Source organism: Ctenopharyngodon idella, chromosome 3, assembly GCF_019924925.1.
Source record: "Ctenopharyngodon idella isolate HZGC_01 chromosome 3, HZGC01, whole genome shotgun sequence".
Lineage (NCBI taxonomy): Eukaryota > Metazoa > Chordata > Actinopteri > Cypriniformes > Xenocyprididae > Ctenopharyngodon > Ctenopharyngodon idella.
The window spans coordinates 51,006,728-51,034,451 of record NC_067222.1 but is presented as its reverse complement, the minus strand read 5'-3'; the positions used below and the strand labels follow the sequence as shown (position 1 = coordinate 51,034,451).

The window sequence follows — 27,724 nt, the reverse complement described above, 5'->3', positions numbered from 1 at the left end:
CGCAAACAAACCGTGTATGCGCGCTCGCGGCTCACTGATATTTCTCCATCTTTGTCTTGCTCGTGCTCTCATCTCGTTCTTTCTCTTTTCCGACCCTGAAGCTCTCTCGGTTATCTTAGTGTTGCCGTGGCATGGGTCAGGTGTTTTTTTCAAGCGCTATTTCTAGAAAGTTCCCTCAGTGCCACACATAGATTGCAATATTGCACTTGACTATTACGTTCTTGTCCTTTTCTCTGAAAATAATGGGATTAACATCTCAACCATCGAATTCCAGCAGCAGGAAAAAGACATATTTTACCCGCTGATTTTATGTTTTTGTTTTTTTTGGTGCTGGAATGTCTTGCGGTGTTGGTAAAAAATAAAACTAACACCACTTAATTTGGGTTAAAAAGTGTTGTTGTAACGTGCGTTACTGTTTTTGTTAGTTTTATTAGTAATGTATTAGTAATTTTTATTAATAATGTGTTATATTAGTACTATTACAGCAAAAAGTAATACATTACTGTAATATAATTACTTTTGTAATGCGTTACTCCCAACACTGGTTATAAAACTATAAGTTCATTTATTTATTACAATCAGTATTTCTAGCAGTACAAGTAATCTGTACAAGTATTAAATGAAGTAAAAATATCAAAAAGTTATTTACTCGAGGCAATATCAGCAATGGTTCTGGTGCCGAAGAAGCTCTTCAGGAGGTCTTCACATTTAAGCCTTTTTATGGACAATCTGACCTCTTGAGGTCATCTTCTTTGGAATTCCCCTCATAACTTATCAGACTCTTACAGACATTTTATCAAATTCAAAGTCTTGAGGTTTCATGAGCTCCAGGAAATTTCTCAGGACTTGTCTATATAAAGCCTTTTGCCTCTTTCTTTAGCAAAGCTCTATCTAATACATGTTTTTTTCTCTCTACTCTACCAGCATGCTCTTAATAAATGCTTAAAACAACACTTGTAGCATCTTTCTTAATAAACTACAAAAATCGATTACAATAACAGTTGTAGTGTCTTTCTTAATAAATCAGTTACAACAATAAAGTGTGTTGTCTCTATTCCTAATAAAACATGTTCTTAATAAACAGTGTGGTCTTTTCCTTCTCTTTGACCTTGAATTTAACTCTGTACAGCTGCTTCTACACATACATATAACTCTGCAGTGCTCTCTAGCCTAACACTCACAGTACTACTGGGTGATGACTTTAAGACATCATATGAATGTTATATTCATTGTATTACAAATACAGTACCTGTGTAATAGTTTCATAATTGCCTATGTAAGACTTTTCCAGGAAATAACCTTTGTACATAATACATTAGCCAAATATGTCAAACAATGAGACAGCATAATTGTATTCTTATGCACATTACACAACAATATTTATATAAATAAATTTAGACCACTTTACTTAATGAAGACTTTCAACAAGCATAACAAAAAATGTTTCTGGAAAATAATCACCTACCCTGCCTTTAAGCCACAAACAGAAAGACAACAAAGCCAATTGTAACAGAACATGAGTTAAATCAGTCTGCATCGTGCATTTATATTTTTAGGTGACAAACATTGTTTCATTAATGAACTATGTAAATTATTAGAAAAAAAGGTTAAGATTAATGAAAATAATGTTTACATACAGATATAGTGTTCCTCTATAAAGTCATTTAGTTTATAGAGTTCTTATACAATCAATTGCTGTGCTTATCTTAGCTTGTCTTGTAACTGATCGATCCATTCTTGCTCATCATGGTTGCTGTTCAGACTGTGGCTGGAAGACAGACACACACAAACACACACACACAAAAGTGGTGAGATGATAAACAGACAGACAAGTCATGTTACAGATGACCACTTTAAAAGAACAGAAAACAGTCAGAGCTGTAAACTGAGATTTTGATTTCTTGCAAATATTGAGTTTTTTCTTATTGAGAATTCATGTTTACCTTCAAGCTTCTCCTGCAGTTCTTTTGCATCACTGTTCTTTTGCATTTTTCCCAAAATGGTCACAGTGAGTTTAGCAGCACCATCCACTTCACACTGATCAATCATACATTTTACAATATCACATCTTTCCGCTTTCTCCAGTTTACATTTGGGGAGTTTTTTGAAGGCTGCCACACCTTCAGTCAAATGCCACTTAAAATCGTTCAGTTCTCTTGAGTCCAGATTTTCCAGATACTCAAGGAGGATCTCACGCACAGGTCTGTTGCCTACAGCTAATGACAAAACACATTTTTATTGTAAAAAAAAAAAAAAAAAAAAAAAAAAAGAAGTCTTCTAGTCTATTAAGTATATAGAGTAATCATAAATGAATTGAAAACAGTATTTTCTTTTGCTTACCATTTGAGCTATAAGATTCTCTGCGTACATCTGTAACAGCAGAAAATTGGTAAATTACAATTAAACAAAATGCAGTATTGTGAATTCTGGATTTCCTTATTACATGTTCGCTCTAAACGTTTCATAATGTTTATTGAGCATATGCTTAAATCACTGCTAAAACAAGGAATTTTATTGTCACATACCCATTGAAGAAATACTCTGACTATAATCAGCTGAAAGGATAAAGGGAAACAAAAATATCTGAATTATTTAAAAAGCATAAAATAAATCCTATTTGCATGAAGTTAAAGAAGCAATAATGTACTTGGATGAGTGACTGGGACAAGTTTTAACAGACAGTAATGTCAAATAGTAAGGTGTTAGTCTGATAAATAAATTTCTTTACATTTGCTTCAATCACCTAGTTTAAAACTGCATTTAGCACTTGTTCTATGACATAAAGCCTATGACAATGGCTCTAGGAAAGGCTTGTGGTCTGTGGCAGGCATCAGTTCTGTCTCAGTCTTAACAGCCTTCCTGTTTGGCATTGGTAGTGCATGTCTAGCATGTCTACATCACTGAATTAAATCATTTTGACTTAAAATTCATAGATGTATAAATCTTCATTCAGAATAAATTGTATAACATTTACAATACATAATGTTGTAGTGTCTAGTTCATCAGCTGACCGTACTACTAGTGCTTGGCCCCAAACAAGATGAAGCTCAAAACAAATGTCTGAATAATCTTACCTTGACGTATTTTGACATCCCATACACCTCTTTTGAGATGTTGCGACATCAGCTGAAGGTAAAAGTCCTCTTTTGGAGAATCAATGAATACTTCAAAGAAATTTGGTTTTATGGGCTTGTACTTGAGTTGTAACTGCTGTGATGGAGAGAAAGGAAGGGGTTAGAAGGTTTTGATGAGGGCACTGGTGCCATTTGGGCTGGGTAAGGGGAATGGGGATTAAGAGGGTTTATGCACTTTTGAATCATAATAGTTTATACACAATATAATTATTTTGCTCTTGGAGCTGTTTCTTACATCTGTATCTTAAGCTCAGAATTGTGTGCCTCCAAAGCAAAGGAGACTAGCAAAATAAAATGGCCAGTGAGAAGTTACTGGCCCTTGAATGAAAATGTTATAAATTGAAGAGTTCATTTGCAAAAACTTTTAATAAATTTTTTTATTAATTCTCACAAATCATGTTTATTTTTTTTATTTTTTTATTGTGCATTCCATGTAATATCAATCAAACTGCAGTTGGGTTGTTTTGATTAAGTAATAATAACTCCAAAAATACAGGCAACTTACAAAATTAAAGTTCACATACACACACATCCACGCACATGCATGCATGCAGACACACAGAGAAGACACACACACACACACACACACACACACACACACACACAAAGGACAACCAAGGGTTCAGCATGTAAGACTACAAGGACTTGCTGACTAAAAGTCACTTTTAGTCAGCTTTGACAAAATTTCCCTCAGCTAGCGCGTCTTTTTGAAGTGACTAGCAGTCTTGTCATCTGACCTGAATACTGCGTGCTGATTCGCTAAAATGGACTTATCGGTTTCTGCACACAAACAACAAGGGCGCTTGTCAGTTTTTGCTGTAAAACATGTCAATATAAGTTAGTATTATCTGGGACTGTTCCAGGCCAGGATACAGAATCAAATTAGTGAGGGTGCTCTAGTCAAGTGCAGATGTAATGTGTAAGCAACAGCTCCATTGCAAGAATAGCATTGTACACTGAAATATTTAAAAGATTATTTTTAAGTCTTTACTGGAGGTCATACTACGCTTACAAAATTACAACACTACAACACCTTGGCTTCTTGTACTCCTGATTTTTGAATAAGTTTCTTATTCAACTTGATAGCCTGATGCAGAAAAGAGTGCTTTAGCCTCACTTTGTTGAATCTTGGAACCCTGTACCTCTGGTTTAATTATGTAGGACATGATTAGGGTCTGTGACTATATTATTAGCCACAGGGGCAGATCTAGAAAATTATATATAGGGTGGCAAAGGGGTAGCATGAGGTCTATAAGGGGTGGCAACACTAAAGCAAGCGCCCCTTCATCGTTTTTGGATATTTATGGCCTGACATACACATACACACGTTTCCACTTTACATTAAGGTTCACTTTCACAGGTTATTAATGTTTATAACTCATGAATAAATGGTTCACATGTGTTCACTTTACATTAAGGTTCACTTTCACAGGTTATTAATGTTTATAACTCATTAATAAATGGTTCACATGTGTTCACTTTACATTAAGGTTCACTTTCACAGGTTATTAATGTTTATAACTCATTAATAAATGGTTCACATGTGTTCACTTTACATTAAGGTTCACTTTCACAGGTTATTAATGTTTATAACTCATTAATAAATGGTTCACATGTGTTCACTTTACATTAAGGTTCACTTTCACAGGTTATTAATGTTTATAACTCATTAATAAATGGTTCACATGTTCACTTTACATTAAGGTTCACTTTCACAGGTTATTAATGTTTATAACTCATTAATAAATGGTTCACAGGTGTTCACTTTACATTAAGGTTCACTTTCACAGGTTATTAATGTTTATAACTCATTAATAAATGGTTCACATGTGTTCACTTTACATTAAGGTTCACTTTCACAGGTTATTAATGTTTATAACTTATTAATAAATGGTTCACAAGTGTCCACCCTACATTAATGTTCACTTTCACAGTTATTAATGTTTATAACTCATTAATAAATGGTTCACATGTTCACTTTACATTAAGGTTCACTTTCACAGGTTATTAATGTTTATAACTCATTAATAAATGGTTCACAGGTGTTCACTTTACATTAAGGTTCACTTTCACAGGTTATTAATGTTTATAACTCATTAATAAATGGTTCACATGTGTTCACTTTACATTAAGGTTCACTTTCACAGGTTATTAATGTTTATAACTTATTAATAAATGGTTCACAAGTGTCCACCCTACATTAAGGTTCACAGTTAACTAATACTGGAATTAAATTTTTCATTATTAATATCTCATCAAGTTATGGTTATTATCTTGTTTTATTTTCAAAATAAAGTTGGAATTTCATCTTTTAAAAACAAGAAATCAGTTTTTCTACACTGCTGTGGATAGGCATCATGACCTTTTTTGGAGAGTATCATGGGTAAGACAGAAACTTCTGGTAAGCAAAATAGTAAGAAAAGTGGCAGTCATGAGATATTAATAAGAAAAGCACAAATACAACACCCTTCAGTCTAATTATGATAGTCAATTTTTGCTGCATCATGAAATAAACCAGGAATCTGGTTTTGAGTTAAATAAGTGTGAATAAATACATTTACAAATATGGGCACTTAGTTTTTTTTTTTTTCCTTTCTTTTTTTCTTTCTGACATTTGGCCAAAATCTCATGTTATTAAAGATGAAGTACACACAGGCTATTTAAAGGGATAGTTCACCCAAAAATGAAAATTTGAGGAAGGGGAAAAAAAAAAAAACCTAAGTGCCCGCATAGCCAGTGTAAACTTTATAACTGTAAGTTAATGAAAACGTAATGCACTTACTGCCTTAGATGTGGCTGTTAATGACGGACAAAGCATGAATGTCTGAAGTGTCTGACAATATATAAATTCATTCATTCATGTTGCATTTTTTCCCTGATAATTTGGCATGCAGTTTTCATACTCGATACAATTATGCAATTTGCCCACCCTGTTTATGAAGGCCGTTTCTGGCCTCACCCCTGGCTCATTGTGTGCTGTAATACTACCAAAAAATAATGATCCCAAAACTTATCTGTAATGATGGGTCAACAGAATGGGGATCCATTTGCAGCTTTTATTGAGAATAGTATACACACAGGTAAGGGCAGAGGCAGAGACGTAAACGGGGACAGGCAATGGTCGAGGCAGGCGGCAGACAAACGGTATCAGGAAGCAGGCAGAGATCAGGGCAGGCGGCAAACAAATACAGTCCAGTAAGCAGGCAAGGATCAAGGCAGGCAGCAGAGAATCACAAGAGGTAAACAGTCCAAACGGCAACAGTATAACAATCCACAGAAAACGCTTAGAAATGATCACCGGGGCAAATCAAGACTTCGCGGTGTTGCCATGTTGTTCATACATAATTAATTATTGAATGAAAAAAAAAAAAAAAAAAATACTCCTAAGGCCATGACTTAACAAGCGGTATGTGTTGAAAATGACCAATCACAGGAGCGGAGACATCTGACATTTGTTCCCGCCTCCAAACTCAAAAGTCAACTTGATGAGCAAGCAGGGGTTGAGCAGTTGAGAGGTCATAGAGAGGGTCGAACGAGTGCTGCTCAGCGTCATTCTCGCGAGAGCGCATTTTTGCACGCGGACACTGTTCTGTGCGCTCATATCATGTGCGCGCTCTTGTTTTTATGTGTGCGAGCTTTGAGACTATATAAACGCCATAAAAACCTCAAAAATTTTGCAGAGAAAATTCAAAACATCTCACTTCCTGTTGGGTTTTCAGATTTTGCACCTAGGGACTTTTTTGTAGGTATTGGGCTGTTACATGTTTCGGCTGAATTTCATACTTGTACGTGTACAAAAGAACCACATTTTCTCCTGTGTTTAGAAAGGGAATTGTATTTGTATTTTATTTTGGTAGGTAAGTTATCCCTTAAAAACCTTAGTTAAGAACGTTCTTTTGTTTGTTGTTTTGGCCTCTCCCCTCCTGAAGTCTTTTGTTAATTCCTACAGTTTGTTTAATAAATCTTCTGTTATTTTGAAACTGGTGTTGTTGAGCATTTTGTATCTGCCCTGGGACCTGGAGAAGGCAGTCCTCTCCTTCTCTCCATGCCTTTTTTGTTACACTCCTCTTCTCACCCCTAGTCTTAAAAGAGGGGCACGTAACTATGTGGCATCACCCAACATCATTCTTGGCCAATGAGATTGCCATGTAGCGCACATGGTTCAGACACAGACACGCTCTGAAGGTGTGCACTTAGCATCAACGCAGTGTCTCATTCCCATCTCAGGTAAGCGGGTTACATAAATATCCTTGAGATGGTTTTTGATAGAAGAATGTAGGGGAATGCAGAAAATTAGCTTCCACACTGAACTACAATAAATAACAATACAATTATTACCATAGGTATGATTTCAGAATTGCACTCAGATTTCTTTGTTTTCTCCAGCGTCTTCAGTGAAAACCAAGTCTTCATCAGAAGTGAGCATTCAGGCCCTGGCTTTGAGATAGCCTTGCTATCTATCTCATTTTCTTCAACAGCCTACAGAGAGGATATGTCATACTTTTCCAGATGTATATATTTTTTTCTTCCATAAAGCCAAGACACTTTGAGAGGCAGGAACATGATCATCTTTAGTTTTGTTCATTTCAATAACACTTACCCCTATCATTTTTTTATCACTTGGAATCAAGTACACATGAAGTGTCAGGTGGGATTTCACAGTTTGATAGATCAGTGCTTCACAGTGATAATTCACAGGGAGGCCCTGCCTCACAAGAACACCTTTAGGGGAGAAGGTGTGGTCCAGAAGCTTGGCATGGAATCGAGTTAACTTGCATTTCTCAAATGAAATTCCACTGTCTTCAACATGAAGAATTCTCGCTGCATCTTTAATGGGGGGTCCACCTGCAATGTATTAAATTAGATCATGATAAGCAGTTGAAAACTAAGCAAGCATTACAATGAGTGCATTAGACATAATATATAAACTGCTTTTTCTTGCTTAAAACAAAACCAACTAAAATATAAACATTTTAATATTAATTACACTCAAACACTCAGACGTGTACCTGAGATATTGTGGCACTGATATATATATGCTAGACAAAATAATAAATACAATATAGCTAGATGGAACTATATAGTGAATATAGTGCTGTACAAATACATTTTACTTGACTCGATTAATTATAATAAAATTACCTAAACACAGGAAGTGAGGTAGATAGACTGCCGTCAGTTTTCCTGAGATGATGGCAATATCCATCAAGGGGCCACATGGTGTAAAATGCTCCATTTCTGGAATATCACTTACACATTCCCAGTCACGAATAAGATACTCTATTTGAACATCATGAGAGCATTCAATACGAAGACCAGTCCTCCTGCATTCATAACACCCTGATGCAAGATCCATTCTGGTGGACAAAGATACATTTGGGATTACCATTTCTGCAAATAAAATATGTACAATGAATAAAATAGATGCAAAGATGCAGCAGATACAGCACCTGTACTTCATCTGTGCATCATTTGAGATCACAGAGGGTTCAATCAGGTCCCATTCAGATGAATCCTGAGACAATGTAAGGATTAAAGATAAACTACATTGCAGCAAATACAACTAGATTAACATTTGTTTTCTAAAGTAATTAAATATTTAAAAAATACATTTTTTAAACTGAAAAGAGTCTACCCAAACCATCTCACTAAGATCCCAGTGTGTGTTCCCCTGGTCTTGTGTGGACTTTCATATTATTTTCTGTTCTGCACCATGTTTGTAGTCCTTTGTAGTTTTTTGTTATGAAGGGTGATCTCAAAAACAAAAAAAGGGCTGGATCCAAATGCAGTGAGTTTAATAAATAAAATAAACATACCAACAAATCCAACACGGAGAACACAGAATCAGGGAACAGAATGAGTGCACCAAACATAACATCCATGTAGAACAAGACTCAACAAGAAACACTGGGGTTTAACTTGGGTAACTGGCAAACAAGACACGCCTGGGAACAATCAAAGAACTAAATCAACAAGAAAAACTACAAAGGACCACAAAACATGGCACAGAAGAGGAAATAACATAAAAGTCCTCACAAGACCAGGGGAACATTGGCTTGGCATGACAATAATAGAAAATAGGAAACATTGTTTGTAGCAACTCGTGATGTAATAACTGAGCATAATGTAAAAACTGTAAATAATGTAATATGTATTACATTAACATTGATGTAATAAGTATTATTATTAATGTAATAAGTATTACATTAATATTGTAATAAAACGTAATAAAATCTTGAGCTCATAATGTAATAACAATTTTTACGTTGAGAAATTTATTACATTATAAACTCACCAAAAACATGTCATATTTTCATAAGTGTAATAGCTTAAAAAACATTGTAAAACTTGTAAAAGCATAAAAAAATTAGTATTTCCTTACAGGACATTTTTAAAAATCTAAATCCAGTCTTAACCTACCTGTGTAGTGCAACACACACACACACACACACACACACACACACACACACACACACACACCTCATTGCTATATTGATACTGTGGGGGGGATTTACAACATTTTTACACAGTGTTGATTTGTCATTTAACATTATGTATACCATATGAATATAATAAGTATAAGTAGTAGTATTGGTAGTAGTAGTTATAATAATATTAATAATAGTAATAGTAGTATTTGTAGCATCAGTAATCTGGTGGATTTTTTTAGGCAGGTTTAGACTGGATTTAGATTTTTAAAATTTTCTGTAAAGGAATATGAGTGCATTTATGTTTAATAAAAATATGAGAATAATAATAATCAGTGGTGTAGCGTCTGGGCATGCAGGGTATGCATGTGTCGTGCATATGGGCCCAGGCAGATTGGGGGGCCGCTATTACGGGCTTAACCCCCAAAGTATACTTCACCCGTCCGAATCGTGTAATTTGTCATCAGGAGTACTCGCGGATGTCCCCAATTTTTATGATGGCACGAACAGTGTGTGTACCGTACAACAGCCCATGCGAGAGTGAATTGAGTGCTTGAAAACAAAAGTCCACTAGATAGTGCGCAGTGCACACGCCGAACACGTCTTTCTGCAGCCAAATATTTTCAAAGGCTTGCACGCGCGTCTGTGAACCCGTGAGCGCAAGACAGAATCCGTATACATGCAGTATGTTCAGAAAAATGAAGTATAATAGAACTAATGATGTCAATAACTTGCTATAGACTATCTATGTTAAATGTACTGAAAAATCATTAAGAATTGATGATCTATTGCAGGGGTTTTCAAACTTTTTTGTCAGCTGAACCCCTTTGGCCCACTAATTTACTTGAAGTACCCTCTGAGATTTTAAGTATATATTTCAATAATTTAATAGCGCATTTGTATGTACTTCAAAAACATTGATTATTTATCCTTTTTAAAGTTTTTATCAGTATTTTACATTGCTATTGTTATTACACATTTGAACTTGGGATGTGACGTGAGGAAATTTTCGGTTACACTTTATTTTAAGGTGTTTTTTGTTACACTGTAATTATACATTTAAGTACTGAGTAATATTAAGTACACTGTAAAAAATATTCCGTAGTTTTTACAAAATAATTTTGGCAGCTGTGGTTGCCAGAATAATTTTGTAAAAAATACAGAAAAACTGTAAACACATTTACAGAACAAACTGTCAATTTTACAGTATAAAACTGTAATTTACAAACAAGAAAATTTGAATGTAAACAAGTAAATTCAACAATGCACACTACTACTAAAATCTGTTTTGTACCTTTAACATCTAGTGACAACCACCATAATTCAGGTGGTAAAAGAGAAAGCCACATGAAGAATCAGAGTTCATCACAAGTAGCTTTTCCACGAGCTGAAATATAGACTAATGTAAAGAGGGTGCAAAGAGTCATTCACGCAAACGCAAAACAACATCATGGTAACCCACAACACTTACATAATGCAATAAACATTCATTAAACAACAGAAGATGTAACATAAAACTCTAATGTACATAACTGATAACAAAAACTATTAAGAAACATGATTTTTTAAACAAAATACTTTCAAATGTGGAGTGTCACACAGGGAATTGTGGGAATATCAGTTTACAGTTTTTGACTGTAAATTAAACATTGATTTGTTCTTTTTTACTTCTAAAAATTGTAAAATTTACAGCATTTTACTGTGAAAATTACATAAAAAGTCTGGTAAGAGCTTTTACAGTTTTTCCCTGTATATAGTACTGGAACTTACTGTTAACCTATTTACAATTTTTTACAATATTTTACTGTTAAAATCACATTCATTTTTTACAGTGTAGCCTAGCTACATGTACTTACTATAGGGTTAGGATTAGGGTTCGGCTTGGTTTTGGGTTAGTTGCATGTAATTATGCATAATTTATAGTTATTACTATAGTAACTGCATGTAACATATGTAACAATGACACTGTAAAATAAAGTGTTATCCTACCAAATTTTCCTTTTAAATCGCTAATTCAAAAGTGAAAGTAAAATGCTCACGGCCGCAGGGGCATTCATAACGGCTCCGCGGCACGCACAGTTATGAACGCCCGTGAACGTATTTTAATGATGGATCATTATTATTCTTAATGAAAAACACAACAAAACATGTGACAAACTCGCTTAAGGTGCTTTTACATTTCGCTTTGAAACCAAATCTTCCTCCATCATCTTATCAGTCAAAGGTGAAGCGAAATTGGCGAAGTGAGGTGAAATCTGACTCCTGCAGCTGACTGTCCTGCGACTCTCGTTCAGCCCACGCTGAATTGAGCAGCAGTGTTGCCAGATTGGAAATGTCCAGAAGCTCAAAATTATCGTATTTAGAAGAAAATTATCGTACATGAGTTTTTAGTACAGATAAATGAACTAAATTAATAGCTAATGATTTTTACAATGGAATGAATCAATACTGAACTTACTAAAGCTGGACAATCACACTATTTTAGTTGCTGTACAGCCAGAATTGTGTTCCCTCTATAAAGCTATACTTTGACACAATCTGCATTGTAAAAAGCGCTTTATAAATAAAGGTGACATGACGAGTCAAACGTACAGAATACAGGCTATTTATCTACAGACCAACAATTAAATTATCGTACATTATGGAATTTTTTTCATTATTTCTCGTACATCGTACAGAAGTCAAAATTATTGTACAATACGATAATTATCGTACGTCTGAGCAGACAACTTCAGTTCTGTAACTGAATGGTCACATGACATGCAGATTAAAGAAATAAAATTCTATTTTTTCTTAGGATGTTTTTTTTTTTTTTTTTAGATTTTTTTTATTTGAATATTATTTAGCATATTTGTTTGATTTTTAATTATTTCATTATAATTTAATTAATTGCTTGTCATCAACTTACGAACCACCCCAGTTTGGGAAACCCTGATCTATTGTATTTGACGTTTCTGTAACTATGCATGCAGTAATGTAAGTAGTACAGAATTTTAAATAAGTCATATTGGTTTGAAAACGACTACTTCTGCACATTTTAAGATACTGCACAAGATATAAATAAATGTAACTCGTACATTTGCTGGGGTGGATACTTTTTATTCAACAAAATAAAATACAAATAAAATGTGATGGAAACATATTTAGAGAAGAAACTTCTAATAAATTTATTAAACGCACATAAAATAATTTGTGACAGAATAATTAATTCATAACTGGAATAATTTTTGGACTCATCGATCTGAAATGATGCTATGATCATTCTGAAATTCCAAAGCCAGAGTCGAATCGGTCGAATTCAAACGTAGACTGTGTTGAAAAGCCGTTTTTTTTTTGTTGACATTTTTGAAATAGATCCGCAATGCAAAGTCAAAATTTGTCTGCATGTTAGTGATAATATCTTATTCATATTAAAGTCCTGGGACTCATTCGCATAAGACGCACATCCCCTACAACCCGATCCCCCCTCCCGCGAAACCGAAGGGGGCCCGTAAAAAATTTTTTGCATATGGGCCCAGGGCTGACTTGCTACTCCACTGATAATAATAATTGCATGAATATTTAAATGTTGAATTTCGCAGGTAGTTTAAGACTGGATTTAGATTTTTAAAAATGTACTGTAAGGGAATACTATTTTTTATGTTTTAAAGCTATTACAATATATGAAAATATGACGTTTTTGGTGAGTTCATAATGTAATAAATTTCTCATAATGTAAAAATTATTACATTATGAGCTCAAAATTTTATTACGTGTTGAGAAAATTATTACATTATGAACATTGTATTACAATAATAACGTAATACTTATTACATTATATGCAGTTTTTACATTATGCACAGTTATTACATTATGAGTTGCTACATTGTTAGAAGCTGGTTCAAAAAAATTCCAGCTTCACTGCTTTTCACTTACCCTGACACTGACACAGGTTCGACATTGTCTATGTGATGCTTGACAGAATAAAAGATAAAAGAACATCAGCCATAAACTAACAACAACAAAATAAAACAAAATTCTACATTTGAATAGAAAATGTTCTTTGTTCCTTGTTGGAGCTCTAGTGTGTCCCAGTATAATGATCACTGATAAAATGCAAAGACAATGCAGATAAAGTGTTCTAGTATAGGTGGTAGTTTCTTTCATGATATTATCATTAATGACCAATGGAAATTCAATCAAATGTGTTACAATATGCAAAGTAAATAAAACATTTTAGTATTTTAAAATTAATGTGATTGTGATATAGTTATTACATGCTTTTAAAAAGTATACAGAATTATTACTCACGTCTGATGTTGTAGGCTACAGGGCCTTTAATATTAAAGCCAAGATAGAATGAAACAAAGCCTTGACCACGCACACTGGCTGGATGGTGAGGGGTTACTTCAATCTGGTTAGCTCCTCTCAGAGCAAAGACCCTATGGTCTCTAACCTCCCCCTGGACTCGATGAAGGTCCTGGATTTCAGCTTTCTCATCGCCTTTGGTTAGAACATCCATTAGATGTTGTTCTACTTTTGATCTGTGCACCAATCTCTGCAAATTTTCACCTTTCCCAAGGAAAAAGAGAGGCACCAAGTACCGTGACCGCAGGTGCTTTTTGTACGTCCTCTCAAAGGCTTGATGCATATATTTTACTGACTCAGCAAGGTTTGGCCGGTTTGGTGTCCCTTGATTCAGTTCATCCTCTTCAGGCCAAAACAACAAAAGTACCAGAAGATAAAACTCTGGGCTTCTGTACCTTTTTTCTGCCTGCCAGTATCTCATTATTATGTTTTGAAGCTCTTTCTTTGGCATGAGAAACTGAGATGTGGGTGACTTGTTGCACAAAATGATGTTGGCGAGAATGTAATTTTGGTTATCATCAGCATTATTTACACTGCATCTGAGGATCTTCTCTAACTCTGTCTTACTGATGTCTTGATCTAAGAGATGCAATAACCCTGGAAAAGTATTGGCTTGTTTCAGTTCAAGGATTTGCTGCTCACTTTGGGCAGCCTGTTCCCCTTGTATCACATACCTCCTGTAGCATTCATCAACATCTCGTCGAAAGTATGGTGGTTCCTGTTTTTCAATGCTTGGTTTTGAGTATGTCAGATAACACTGAAAAAAATGTTTTTTTTCCTTGATTTCATCTTTGAGGTTCTTGAGGAAATTGTTATATCTTTTAAGTTTTTGGTCTTTAAATGAAGAGCCAAGAGATGTGACTGATGTTTTCCCTCTCAGAAACTCTGCCCACTGTGAACTGTGCTGTGTGAGAGCATCAAAAAGTATCTTGATAACTTGGATGTAACCAAATATGCCCCTTATATTAAAAGTATTTGGAACATTGCTGTTTCTAATATCTGATTCTTGCTCTTCTTCAGCTTTTTCTAACTCCTCTTTGAATGCTTTAGTAGCAGAAACTGCATGCTCTAAAACTCTACGAGCATAATTTGGTGATGCTTTATCCTTGACTGTTTTCCTCAGTCTGTTTTTGTAAACTTGTCCCAGTGTATCTCTAATAAAAGAATTCTTTGGATCTCTTTGAATGGCACATTTGGCAAACTCTTCTGCCTTTGTGTAGTCTCTTAGTTTGATGTAATAGAACCGTGCAAGAGCTTGAGGATAGTAGGCATCTTTGTAATACAGTTTCGAGGCAAATTGCAACACAGATGTGCAGTTTGCAGAGTTCATTTGGTGGTCTTCTTCTATGATGTCAAGAATGAGTTTTGAAAACTTGTCATTCTCTTGTTCACCTTTTTGTCTTGTGATCAGAATGTCTTTGCAAATGTGTAGAAAGTCAGCCTGCTTGTTCAATACTTTCACAATAGAATACAGAAATCTGTGTGTTATGTCACCTCTTGTCATAGAGCAGGCAAACAGCATTTGGATACAAGCATCAGCAATCATAGGATGAGCAATACGGACAAATCTGTCCTCACAGTGCTCTGCTGTGTATATCACCAAAAGATCCATGAACGGTGTCATTACCTCTTCGAATTTTTCATGAGACTGCTGACTTGCAAAGAATTCCTGACACAAATTTCCAAGCAAGCTGGAGCCTGGGATGTATGAATTTAGCAGGGCTAAAAATGAGAAGAGTTTTGTGTTTGTAGAAGTCTTGTTGGCCTTGGCATAACATTTTAAGTCATTTTTAATGAGATTTTTAACAAAATCCTTCCTGAAGTTTCCATGCATTATGTTATAGCCATAAAACTTCTCAGAATCCTCTCCATGCTTTTCCTTGATCACTGCCTTGTGTTCCTTAAACAGAGTTTTTTCTTCTGGTAAAAGCTCCATTTTGAGTTTGACAGTGGTGCTTTTGGGAATTGTTGTCTTGCTTTCTACATTCATGATGATGAGCATAGGAATGTTATCTCCAGCACTTCTCTTTTGAAGCTCCTTATGCAAGAGATGTGATATTTTTTTTCCTTCTTCCCCCACATCCAAAAGGAGAAGTACTGTGTTATGATTCTTTTCTCCTCCCTCTTTAAATAGTCTGATGATGTCGTCTTTGATGATCACTATGTCAGATGTTTTGTAATTGAGTTTGGCACATCTGAGCTGTTTTCTCAAGTCCCACAGCACACGCATGGCTAGTGTTGATCCTCCACTACCTGGGTGGTGAAACAGATTGATGGTTGTCACATTCCATTGGCTCTTTTGCTGCAAATTGATCTGTTGGATCAAGGAGTCATAGAGGTCTCTTTTGACAAACAAGGAACCTTCATGTTCTAAACAGTAAAAGTCTATCCACTGGGGTTGACCTCCTTTAAGAAACTCACACTCTAGGTCCTTAGCAGACAGACGATCTAATGGCACATCTTCATACATGTTTGCCCATAGTATGTCAAGGCAGGATTTGGTGTAAGTTTCTTTTTTTTTAACTTGTATTTTGCCACCATTTGGTGTTGGGATCATGAAAAATTGTGGGGAAGGTGTGAAGGTTTCAACGCATTTTAGAACTGACCGATCATGTGGTAAACTAAAATTCCTAAGCATTCTGTTGAAACCCCTGAATTTTTCATGTCCCTCATGTTTCTCAGTAACTTCATTGTGTTTTTCACTTAGTCTTTTTTCTTCATCTTCAGACAGGTTTGCTTCAAGACTGAACTCATCTGATCGTGTAAAGTCCATTATGATGCAGTTTAGGATAATCACGACAGGAATGTTTACTTTGATGTTTTGCCTATTTATTTCCTTGATCAGGTTATCCTGGAGAATTCTTTTAAATGGCTGATCTTCATTCATCTTTTCCTTGATGTCCAGCAAAAGCAGCACAGTGTTCTGATCCTGATCGTCTCCCACAAGAAAAAGCTTGACCACTTGCTTTGAAAGCTCTGTGACATCCAGGGCAGAGTCTGTCACTCTGGCACATCTGAGTTCCTTTCTAAATTTCCAAAGAACCTGCATTGCAAGTGTCGAACCGCCGCTCCCTGGCTGGTACAGCAAGTGCATATCAATGACACTCCATAATTTCCTTTTGTTTTTGTTAACTAACTGTATCAAATTATTGTAGCCATTTCTTGTCACAAATGGTGTGGCTTCCTTTTCTGACCAATAAAAATTCATCCACTGTGGTGGAGCTCCTTTGAGAAAATCAGCTTCTTTTTTCTTGGCATCATCTGGGTCAATGTTCTCATTCTCAAACTTGTTGGACCATACAATGTCAAGAAGTGAAAAGGAATCTATGACCTCAGTTGATATAGGAATTGTCCCACCTTTAAATGAAGGTATAGTGTGACCTTCCATCACTCATAAAAGGGATTTTTCAGGTCTTCTGGTGTTAGCTGAGTGAAGATGTGGATTCCAAACAGTTTCATGTAGAGACAGAAGTTTAAGGAGAAAAAAATTAAAGAAATGTCTGGATATAAATACACGATTCTATCACATTTCGCAGCCTAACAATTTGAGTGACAAGTTAAATTGAAAAATGAACATGAATTTGTTTTATTTGTCCTCATTTTGCTTTAATAACAGCAGCATTCAAGCTGACCTGATGATCATGTTATCATTACAGAGGATCAAAGGATCCTCAATAGCAACATTTGTGTTGTTTTATGTTCTAATTTATAATCATTAGTCATTTTTAGTTGTCATTTGTTTTATACCACTTATTCATTTTTATCATTTAATCATTTAATTTAGCATTTATTCATTTAATCAATACATGGTAATCATCTACGTGAGCCACATGAACTGTAACATGATGAATATTAGAATGTTTAGACCAGTGTTTACTATGAAATACCACGTTCGTGAATATCTGCTCAAACATAGATGTCTATTATGTGCTAAACAATAATGTTCCCTTTCGAGGGAAGTTGTGCTTTGCCCGGGGGATCCAGCGTTCTCTCTCTCTATGGTTTTGGAAGCCCGCGATGCGGCTTCTTCCGTAAGGGGGGAGAGAGCCCGGTGCTTCAGCTATCCAGCTCTGAGGAGGTGGATGTGTTAAGCATCAGGATGGGGCAAGAGGATTCGCCACCTCTTTCCCCAGTGTATGAGGAGCTGGTAGAGGTGATAACTCGCGCTGTGACTAAACTGAACATTGAATAGCCAGCCGAGAAACATTGCACTCATCCTAAAAGTAAACTGGATGAGCGCTTTTTGCCATCTAATATTACACCTCCTCCGCCTTCCCTTCTTTCCTGATCTTCATAATGAGTTATCTAGATCAAGTCATACGCATTCCATCTTTTCAGCCCCCAAGTTCATGTGTAATCAGAAATAAAAGGGTTGAAAGAGAATGGCTATGGGGCGATGCCTAGGGTTGAACAGATCCTTGTGAGTTATATGCCCCTAGCTCAGCATCATCCCTGAAGGCCCCAATGCTGCCTACTATGCCACTAATAATGTCATCAGCGCTAGTGGGTGAAGCATACAAGGCTGCTGGTGCCTGTTTGCACACTATGTCAATGCTGCAGGCATACCAGGCTGACTTGCTGAGGGATTTGGATTATGGTGAGGGGTAGGGCCAGAGGCAGCTCAAGAACTGTGTCAGGCCACAGAATTATCTCTCAGGACCACCAAAGAGACTGCCAGAACTGCTGGTCTGTCTATGGCAGCCTTGGTGGCTACTGAGAGACATCTTTGGCTCAATCTCTCTGAGATAAAAGAAAAAGACAAAGCATTCCTCCTTGATGCCCTGCTATTGCCCCCGGCTTCTTCGGCGACACCATGAATACGGTCATCGAGAGGTTCCAGGAGACTAAAAAGCAAGCAGAGGCATTCAAGCACTACCTCCCTCGTTGTCCTCCACCAGCAACCCCAGCTTTCAAGCTCCTTATACAGGGCACAGCAAAAAGAGAGTGTTGCATCTCGCGCTCACTAACAAAAAGATAATCAAGATGACATGGCGGTGTCTTCACGCCTTGGTTATATGGAGGAAACCTTGGTTCCTGTCCCAGGGTCCTGTGTTAAGAGCTCACTGTCATCAAGTTACTCTCACAGCAGACGCATCTCTCACAGGCTGGGGAGCGGTAATGGAAGGCTCATCATCTGGTCATCATCTTTCTTGACACATAAATTGCCTGGAGATGATGGCAATCTTCATGGCTTTAAAACTCTTACTCCCAGAGGCCTCTAAGAGGCCATCTTGTCTGCATTGGTGGTATCTTACATAAATCACCAAGGGGGTCTGTGTTCACATCCACTAAGCAAACTGGCACACTAGATCCTCTTGTGGTCCAAAGGGAAGATGCTCTGCCTGTGAGCAGTTTACATCCCAGGATACCAAAATGTAGGAGCAGATCTCAGGATACGAAGCACTGTCCACTTTGGTTCTTCTTCACACACCCAGCCCCTCTGGGGCTGGACACTATGGTGCATACATGGCTGAGGCTACGTCTGTATGCTTTTCCCCGATTGCTCTGCTCTCAGGAGTTCTGGAGAAGGTCAGACTGGGACGGAATAAGTCTACTACTAGTAGCGCCATACTGGCCAAGCCGAATATAGTTCTCAGTCCTAGTGTCCCTCCTCAACGGCTCTCCCTTGGAGATTCTGATCAGGAGGGGCCTTCTGTCTCAAGCAGGAGGCACGATCTTTCACCCCTGCGCAAAGATATGGAACCTGCAGGTTTGGCCTCTGAGGGGGCCCAACTCATAGACTCTGGTCTCTCAACTGAGGTTGTAGAGACCATACTTCACTCACAAGGAAACTTTACACACTGAAGTGGAGAGTTTTCACTTCTTGGTGCAATATGCGACAGTGGGACTCAGTAAACTGCCTTGTTGGTTCAGTACTAGAGTTCCTTCAAGATCACTTTTCAGCAGGGCAATCCCTTTCTACTTTGAAGGTCTACGAGGCAGCCGTTGTGACTTAACATGTCCCTTTGGGTGGTGTATCTTTGGGGAGGGAGGAACCCTCTAATAACATGCTATTATTAAAAAGAGAAAAACATACAACCATACTGATTGAGCGAGCAAGCAATAATCTCGGACATCTTGTCTAAGATTATTTCTATGAGTAAGTAACCAGAGGTGTAAAGTACTTGAGTAAATGTAATTAGTTACTGTACTTAAGTATCTTTTTGGCTACTTTGTAGTTGTACTGAGTATCAAAGATATTGGCAACTTTTACTCTCTACTTGACTAAATTTTTGAGCAAGTAAATGTACTTTTTACTCCAATACATTTGTGATGAGTAATGCAATTACAAATTACATTTTTCATGGCAGCTAACTTTTTCTGCAGCAGTTTGTTTCTGCTATAAAGAAGCGATATCGCCATCTAAAGGCATTGAAGGTACTATATCTTGTGCATTTTGCCTTTACTCACCCAAAACTTGTAAATAAGGCTACTTTATGTGAATGTGAGTCCATTAGCAGGCAGTTGCTGATCGCAGATGTTTGATTTATTAGAGGAGGAAATGACTGCAGCTGGTGATGAGGCTCAAACCAGCACATACAGTAGACTTTGACTATTTAATTTTACTTTTTTAATATTATATTATATTTTTTAATATTATATTAATATTGTTTTATTTATCCGCTATATTGACAAGACCATTTTGAAGGATATTGATTTACTTATGGCCGTTCTGTTCACTTGAGTTTAACTGAGACTTGTAGTCTGTAGACGTTTTAAAGGTTATTGTGTCGACCTTGATTTAATGCAACATTGAGGTGTTCAATTTTATTTTGATTTTAGAAAATAAACTTGATTTCTCATCTTACAAATCAATTGTTTCTTATTTTCACTGGCATGTCTTTCAGGACTAGTGCATCTCTGAGCCTGCATTCAACATGAGTAAAATACTTAAGTTCTGTTAAAATCAGATACTTTAAGACTTTTACTCAAGTTTTATTGGAATTGGTTACTTGTAACTTGTAGTGGAGTCATTTTCGATGTAAGGTATCAGTACTTTTACTCAAGTATGGTTTTCAGGTACTCATAACACCTCTGTAAGTAACCTGTTGTAAATCACCGCTCATTCGATGCGTCTGTTTCAGCACTTCGAGCAGAGCCAGCGCGCTCACCTCATGATAAGGTGCACGAGCATCATGTTCTCTGTGAGTCGTCCTAACCATAAATATCTATGCTTCTAATAACGTACTGGTTCTATGACTGACAGAAGTGCATAATCTGCAGGAACATTGACATTTCTCTGTTCTTTCTCTACTTCATCTGCCAGTTTATGCCTCGCTCTTCATAGCTCTGCTGCCGCCATGTTTCCAACACCTGACCCCGCCTTGATGCAGTGATTGACAAGGCGAGGCGGTGACATGATCGGCTCGAAATGCATTTTCAAATCCACAATGACTTTTGCTACATTCATTGCGGGATATTTAATGAAAAAGCAATCACAACTGTCTTAACTGTGAGTGTAAATATAATTAAGAAAAATAACATTTAAATGATCATTTTGCTACTATTTTTGCTTGACCATGTTAAACATATATAATCATTTCTGTAATACATTTTCATTTTAATTTTGCAACTTGTAAAGCATTAAAATATATGTTTAAATTATATGTTAAAAGTAGTGTAGGAAATGGCAAATGTAAATTATATTATTGAATTTGAATTATCATTTGCTCCAAACATCGCATATATGGAATGGAAAATGTAAATTTAAATACAGAAATGAATTGCCATTTTACATATTGCATTGCCATTTTGCATATTGCATTTCAAATTGAATATTGCTACACATAAGCTGTCATAATGCTCATCCTCTGAGGTAAATCCTTTTAAAATTATTCCTCACCACATCTCTAAATGATGAAAAGTACAAGAAACTGACTAAACATGATGTCTTTTTCGAGCTGATGTGCCCCAGGCGTTCACTCTGTTGCATGCATCGCCTCAGAATTTGCGTCCAATGATGAGCTGACTCACGAACGACTGACATCTCTCTCTTTTCAAACAGATTACATAAACAGAATATTTGTTTTCAACTTGACTTACATGATTTAAAACCTGACATTTCAACGTTTCTTTAGACATATGTCTCATGTTTGTGTCATTAGTATTCACTAAGTTACAGTTCATTTTCTGAGAACTATCAGATTAAACTTCATTCAGAGGGAGACGAGAGATCACGCATCATGTTAGTTTTCTTTATTTTGCAAAAAGCACATCATTTTGTTTTTACTCTGAGTGTACGCAAATGAAAGAAGACATTTTATAGATTAAAATGGTGTATGACTCTTATTTGTATCTCCAAAATGTTTTTTTTGGGTCTCTTTCACACTGATTAAAAAAAGCAAGATGGTATCGCCAGCACAACAGCCGACTCCAGGGTGTTAATACATACATGTGCTAGTATGTATCCATGATTTCAGATTGCATTCAAAGGGGTGCCGTAGAGCCCCCTGTCACGCCCTTGCACCAGCCCTAATATCCGTGGATTAGGGTTAGTTTTTGAGCATGTTAAGGGCCCCAAAGGCCCCCAAAACCTTGATGAAAAAGAATAAGAAGAAATGAAGTGTTTGGTTCCAAAACGCAATAACTCCATTTTGATTAATTTGAGTAAAAAGGTGTTTTCTTTATCAAGAAAGTGGCAAGATGAAAACTACTATATTCTGTTTCAATCTTTCACATAGCATCTTTGGGTTATAAAAACATAAAAATTTAAATCTACATTTTGATTTTAAAAGGTTTATTATAAAAACGGGTTGTTATTTTTTTTCCCCAAAATGCAATAAATCCATGACACGTTTTTTTTTTTCAAAATGCAATTAATCCATCAATATAAAAGTTATTTTTCATATTGAAAATACACAACAAAGTAAGTTGATTCACAAATATGACAGCATCTGAACTTTGCCAATACTAATCTTATATACAGGCATTTGACTAAAAATACATTCAGTCGTCGCTCCCGAAATTGGTATTAAATACGGCTTTTAAAAACTGTCTATGATTCAGTTTTGGGGACCGTGACAGAAGTTTGATGCTGTCGTGGAACATCTCCTCCCGGCTCGAGTCTTCTTAATCTCCTCACGTAAATGATTACATTTCGATGACTTACGTTTCTTCCCCACCGCAGAAACCACCACAGGTTCATCAGTGCCATCAAAATTATTAATTTTTCTGTTTTTGTTGGTCACAAAGCACAAAGTAGATAAGGAAAACTAGGAAGCTGGGTGTATTCAGAGCGCCGCCATTACTGTTTACAGTGCATGGAATGGTGCGCTGTGATTGGTTGAGCGGATATATCGCATTCTGCAGAGAAGGGAGACTGGCGTTTGTCGCGTTTTGGAAAGAAAGGGAGAAAACATGACAGAATAACATGACGGATATCGCATGTTGCGCAAAATTAATAAATGACTTTTCAATACCGGCCAGATACAATACTGATTTTGGCGGAAATTAAATTTTTTTGAAAATGCCGTTTATCGCGTTTTGGAACCAAACTCTTCAAATATAGCTGCAAGCAGCGATGACGGCCCAAGCCCTGGAGCCACCGCCACCCTGGAGGCTTTAAGGAGACTGTGCATGACAGGCAATGTGCATTTTAACTGGGTAAATGTAAAAGGATTATGTCAAGATATAAGTCTCTTCTTTTTTCCTTTTTTGTCATTAATTTAACTGCTCACCATGGCAACATCATTCAAGATATCCAATATCCGTTCGCAATTTAGCATCTTCAATGTATTATCATCATTTTGACAAAGTATGGTATGAATCATATAAAACCCCTAGGAGTAGTAGTTTAAAATTCAGAGCCTGACTTTTCCAAAAATCCACATCCAAACCAAAATAGCTGACTTCCTATTGGTCAGAGTTAATGACTGTAAAATATAAAGTTGTCCAGCTTGATGAGAACAATATATGTACCAAGTTTGGTGACTGTATGTAAAACTAACCCCCCTACTTTTGTCAAAAGGTGGCGCTGTAGAGCCCCTCCTCCAGGCCCATTTCTAAGGCTTTGCTCGTGTCTACTGGCTGACATCTCTGATGTGTGTGTCTAGTTTCATGCAATTTGAAGCATGCTAAGAGCCTCAAAACACCCAAAAAGATTATTAAAGTTTGACAAGTTGTCATAGCAACAGTATTTGAGATAACAAGAATCCAGTTATAGGCCTACATCTGCTGTGTTTTTATACTGACAAAGTTTGAAGCAAATCGGGTAAAAAATAAGAGGGTGATTTTAAAGCATTTTGAAAAGTGACACTTCCTGCTGCCAGTTGGTGGCGCTATAATGTTGTCTCATAATAATCACATCCATGTGATCGGCCTCCTACAACGAACCCACAGCCGAAGTTTCATGAAAATCAATCAATGTATGCAGGAGTTATAACACACTTAATGTTTTCTCACAATAAATTCGTTTCAACACCACGACCAAACTGTTCAAGGTATCAATTTAGCATCCTCATTGTCTTGACTTCATGCTAACAGAGTATGGTTAAGATCGGATGAATTCCCTAGGAGGAGTATATCAAATTCCAGAGCATGCATTTTCCAAAAATCCCTAAACAGCCGACTTCCTGTTGAGCGGAGCTAATGACATAGAGTGCGAAAGTTCTTCGGCCTGATAAGATCTATATGTATAATGAGTTTCATACACTTACATGTTAGTATGTATCCATGATTTCAGATTCCGTACAAGGGGGTGCCGTAGAGCCCCACTGCCACGCCCGTGTAGGGTTAGGGTTAGTTTTTGAACATGTTAAGGGCCCCAAAAAAACCCAAAACCCTGCCGAAAAATAATAAGAAAAAGAAGCGGAAAAATAATCCTAAAAAAACAATAGCCCTTAAAGGGCTTTGGCCCTAATAAAGTCAAACGCAGACTAAGTGAACCAAACATGTCCCCTCCCAGTCACCATAGTATGCTGCCTGAGGAGGAAGCATTTTTCAGCTTTCAGATGTAGCAAGGGTGTTGCTTTAGTGAAGAAAGTAAACAGGGCATGATCATATGCTAGGGTACTATTCTGAGTAAATGATTTGCCTGTTGCCTTGGAACGATTTGCATTATGCAATACACTAAGTCAGAGTTTCAAGTAAAACAACATTGGAAAAAAGACTGAGGACAGAAAATTTAAAGAACAGCAATGACAAGTTAATACAAACAATGACAGTCAATTATTATTATTAATTATTACATATTATTATTAGTTAGTCTACATATTGCTAAGAGGTCAACTCAAAAACAACATGCACTATTGAAAAACAGAATATTACATCTGGGTATTCATGATGTGGACTGACAAAGCACTAAACAAATCAATCAAGGAAACAAGTGAAAGCTGTAACTGATAATCAGACCATGTGAAACAGAACTAAACCTCAAAACTCACCTGAACAGACAAGAAACACAGAAGTTCCCTTACAATTGTAGTAAAGTTGTGGTTTTTTTATTATCTCCACATTTGAGGTTTAAGGTTATGGGTTTTATGGATAAGTGTCGCTCTGTGTAAATGTACCACAGAGTATGTAAATCTTGGAGAAGCAGTAAGGACAGGTAAGAGATATGTTTAATATTTAAAGCAAAGCTTTGTTCTACATAGACCAAGATTCATTTTTGATTTGTCTTTCATAGCAAATCACAAGTGAGAGTTAACATCGCAGTTGTGTATGTATTCCAAATATTTTATGCTTACCTGCAGTAGAGAGTATTCCTTCTGATTGTAAGCATCATAGTTATTTTCAGCATTCTGTGGCCTCTGTAGATGGTTTTTTTTTTCAGCAAATGCGTTGATTAGTACATTTCACACTCAGCACAGTTTCAGAACCAGTTAAGCCACACCCATAGATACTACAACACACCTAGAGAAAAACAAGCACAAACAAGCCCTTCATTACATTTAATATGAATCATACCAATTTTATATCTGCATATATAAGTGTATGTTCCCTTACCTCACTTTTAGCTTTGCAGGCTATTTTTAGAACTACATGAGATATTTATTTTCCACAAGATCAAAAAATAATTTGCACTTATTCTGTTCAAAAGTTTACATTCCCTTGATTTTGCTTCCTTAATATGTAGCCTTCTGGAGTAGAATGTTTCATAAAAAATACCTCATCTGTCAGCTGTATCTCAACATTATGCTGGAAAAACAAAGAACAAACAGGACTGTGGAGTATTAGTAATACTCTCTGCAAAGCAAGTGTAGTGGTTGTCAACCATTGTGTTGATTTCTGATGTTAATAATTAATTTGTATGGCCCAAACCTTGTTACATGGATAATCACCTAAATATATTACTCCAAGGTTGTCCAGTTGCCAGATCTTGTATGAAACACATTCTACTCGCGCAATCGACAATCGCGCAGCAGAGGCACAGAGGGGCATACCGGCCATTTCGACCTTCAGTGTAATGTTAATGTACAGTGTTAAATACATGAAATACATATGTTTTTGTTTCATGTTCCATAGTTACATGCACCACAGTTTTAACTGTGTTTCTGTAATAAAATTTGTAATAATTATAAATATGAATAATTCACGTTATCATAATTACACAGACACGCAATACATAATCGTACATACACATCTTTATAAATGCATATCTATTATTTATCAATTTGTATTTATCTATATACAGTAATGTTATTTAATCGAGATGTTAGCCGCTTAGCCACTAACACATCTCTCACTTGTGATGCTCTGTCACATATGTTTTGGTTTTGTTCCTGTTTATGATTTCATGTCTTTTATTTTGTAGTTTGATTCATGTTGCTTGTTTGTGTCATGCTTCCCTTGTTCCTCATGCGTCCCCATAGTCTATGTGTCATGTTCTCATTGGTTGTTTGTGGTCATGTGGTTTTCAGTTCAGTTCTGTGTTAATGTGTTTAAGCCATTGTCTTCCCCATATTACTTTGTTGTGTATTGTTATTTTAACCCTGCTGTTGGTGAGTCTTATTGTCAAGTCTGTTCAAGTTCAAGTCTGTTCAAGTTCAAGTCTGCTCTACGTCAAGTCTGCTCATGTCAAGTGGTTGCTTTGTTTGTTTGTTCACATTGTTACAATAAACTGCACTTGGGTTCATCAAGCTCGCCTTCATTTTGGACTGGGATCTTTACACGCACACACCAGAGATTGTATATAATAGGGAGATGAGAGGGTCTGTATCTCTTATTATTGGAGAAAGCGTAACGGCTAACTTAATCACGTGCGGCACCTCTAAGCCTGTTATGTAATGGCAGTGACCAGGCGCGGATTAACGCACAGGCTTGCCTAGGCCACAGGCCATGTTTGATATTTACAAGTTGTTGTTTGATAAACAACAACAACACAAATAATTTTGTGCTGTTTATTGCATTCACATTGATTCTCAGCTAGTGTTCACTTTGATACTTCAATACTGTTCAAGTATGCTGCTTCAATATGTTTACTTTGATACTTAAATATTGTTCACTATGCTGCTTAAATATTGTTCCCTTTCATACTTCAATACTGTTCAATATGCTGCTTAAATGTTTACTTTGATTCTTAAATACTGTTCAATATGTAACTTAAATATTCATTTTGATACTTATTTAATCTGCTACTTAAATATTGTTCATTTTGATATTTAAATTGTTCAATATGCTGCTTAAATATTAACTTTTGACACTTAAATGTTGTCCACTTTTATATGTTACTTTAATTTTATAATTCACTTATGTTTGTTTCATGTGTGTTCTCTTGTATATATTAACAGTTTTAGGTGTTTTTTGTTTTTTTTTGGCACCTTTACTTTTGCATTTTAAAATACTGTAATGTTACACTTTCATATTGTAAATAAAACA

The 27,724-nt window shown here is 36.3% G+C and overlaps 2 protein-coding genes across 3 annotated transcripts in view; one reads left to right on the top strand and one right to left on the bottom strand.

Moving 5' to 3' along the window:
- LOC127508724 (NACHT, LRR and PYD domains-containing protein 12-like) overlaps window positions 1–27,724 on the top strand; it is a 506,035-nt gene that overhangs the window by 213,768 nt on the left and 264,543 nt on the right. The gene's annotated exons all lie outside the window — the stretch shown is intronic.
- On the bottom strand, window positions 452–17,188 carry LOC127508721 (NACHT, LRR and PYD domains-containing protein 1 homolog). 2 transcript variants are annotated; one of them, XM_051886976.1, is made up of 11 exons: window positions 13,853–17,188; window positions 13,478–13,515; window positions 8,585–8,649; window positions 8,277–8,491; window positions 7,735–7,979; window positions 7,473–7,613; window positions 3,075–3,210; window positions 2,526–2,555; window positions 2,341–2,370; window positions 1,944–2,216; window positions 452–1,768 (listed from the first exon to the last, which is right to left on the bottom strand). In XM_051886976.1, the coding sequence occupies exons 1-11, from the start codon at window positions 17,115–17,117 to the stop codon at window positions 1,758–1,760; spliced, it is 4,449 nt and encodes a 1,482-aa protein (XP_051742936.1). In that variant the 5' UTR covers window positions 17,118–17,188; the 3' UTR covers window positions 452–1,757. The 2 variants fall into 2 exon arrangements, with proteins under 2 accessions (XP_051742936.1, XP_051742937.1); XM_051886977.1 differs by lacking the exon at window positions 13,853–17,188 and having other exon boundaries at window positions 13,478–13,592.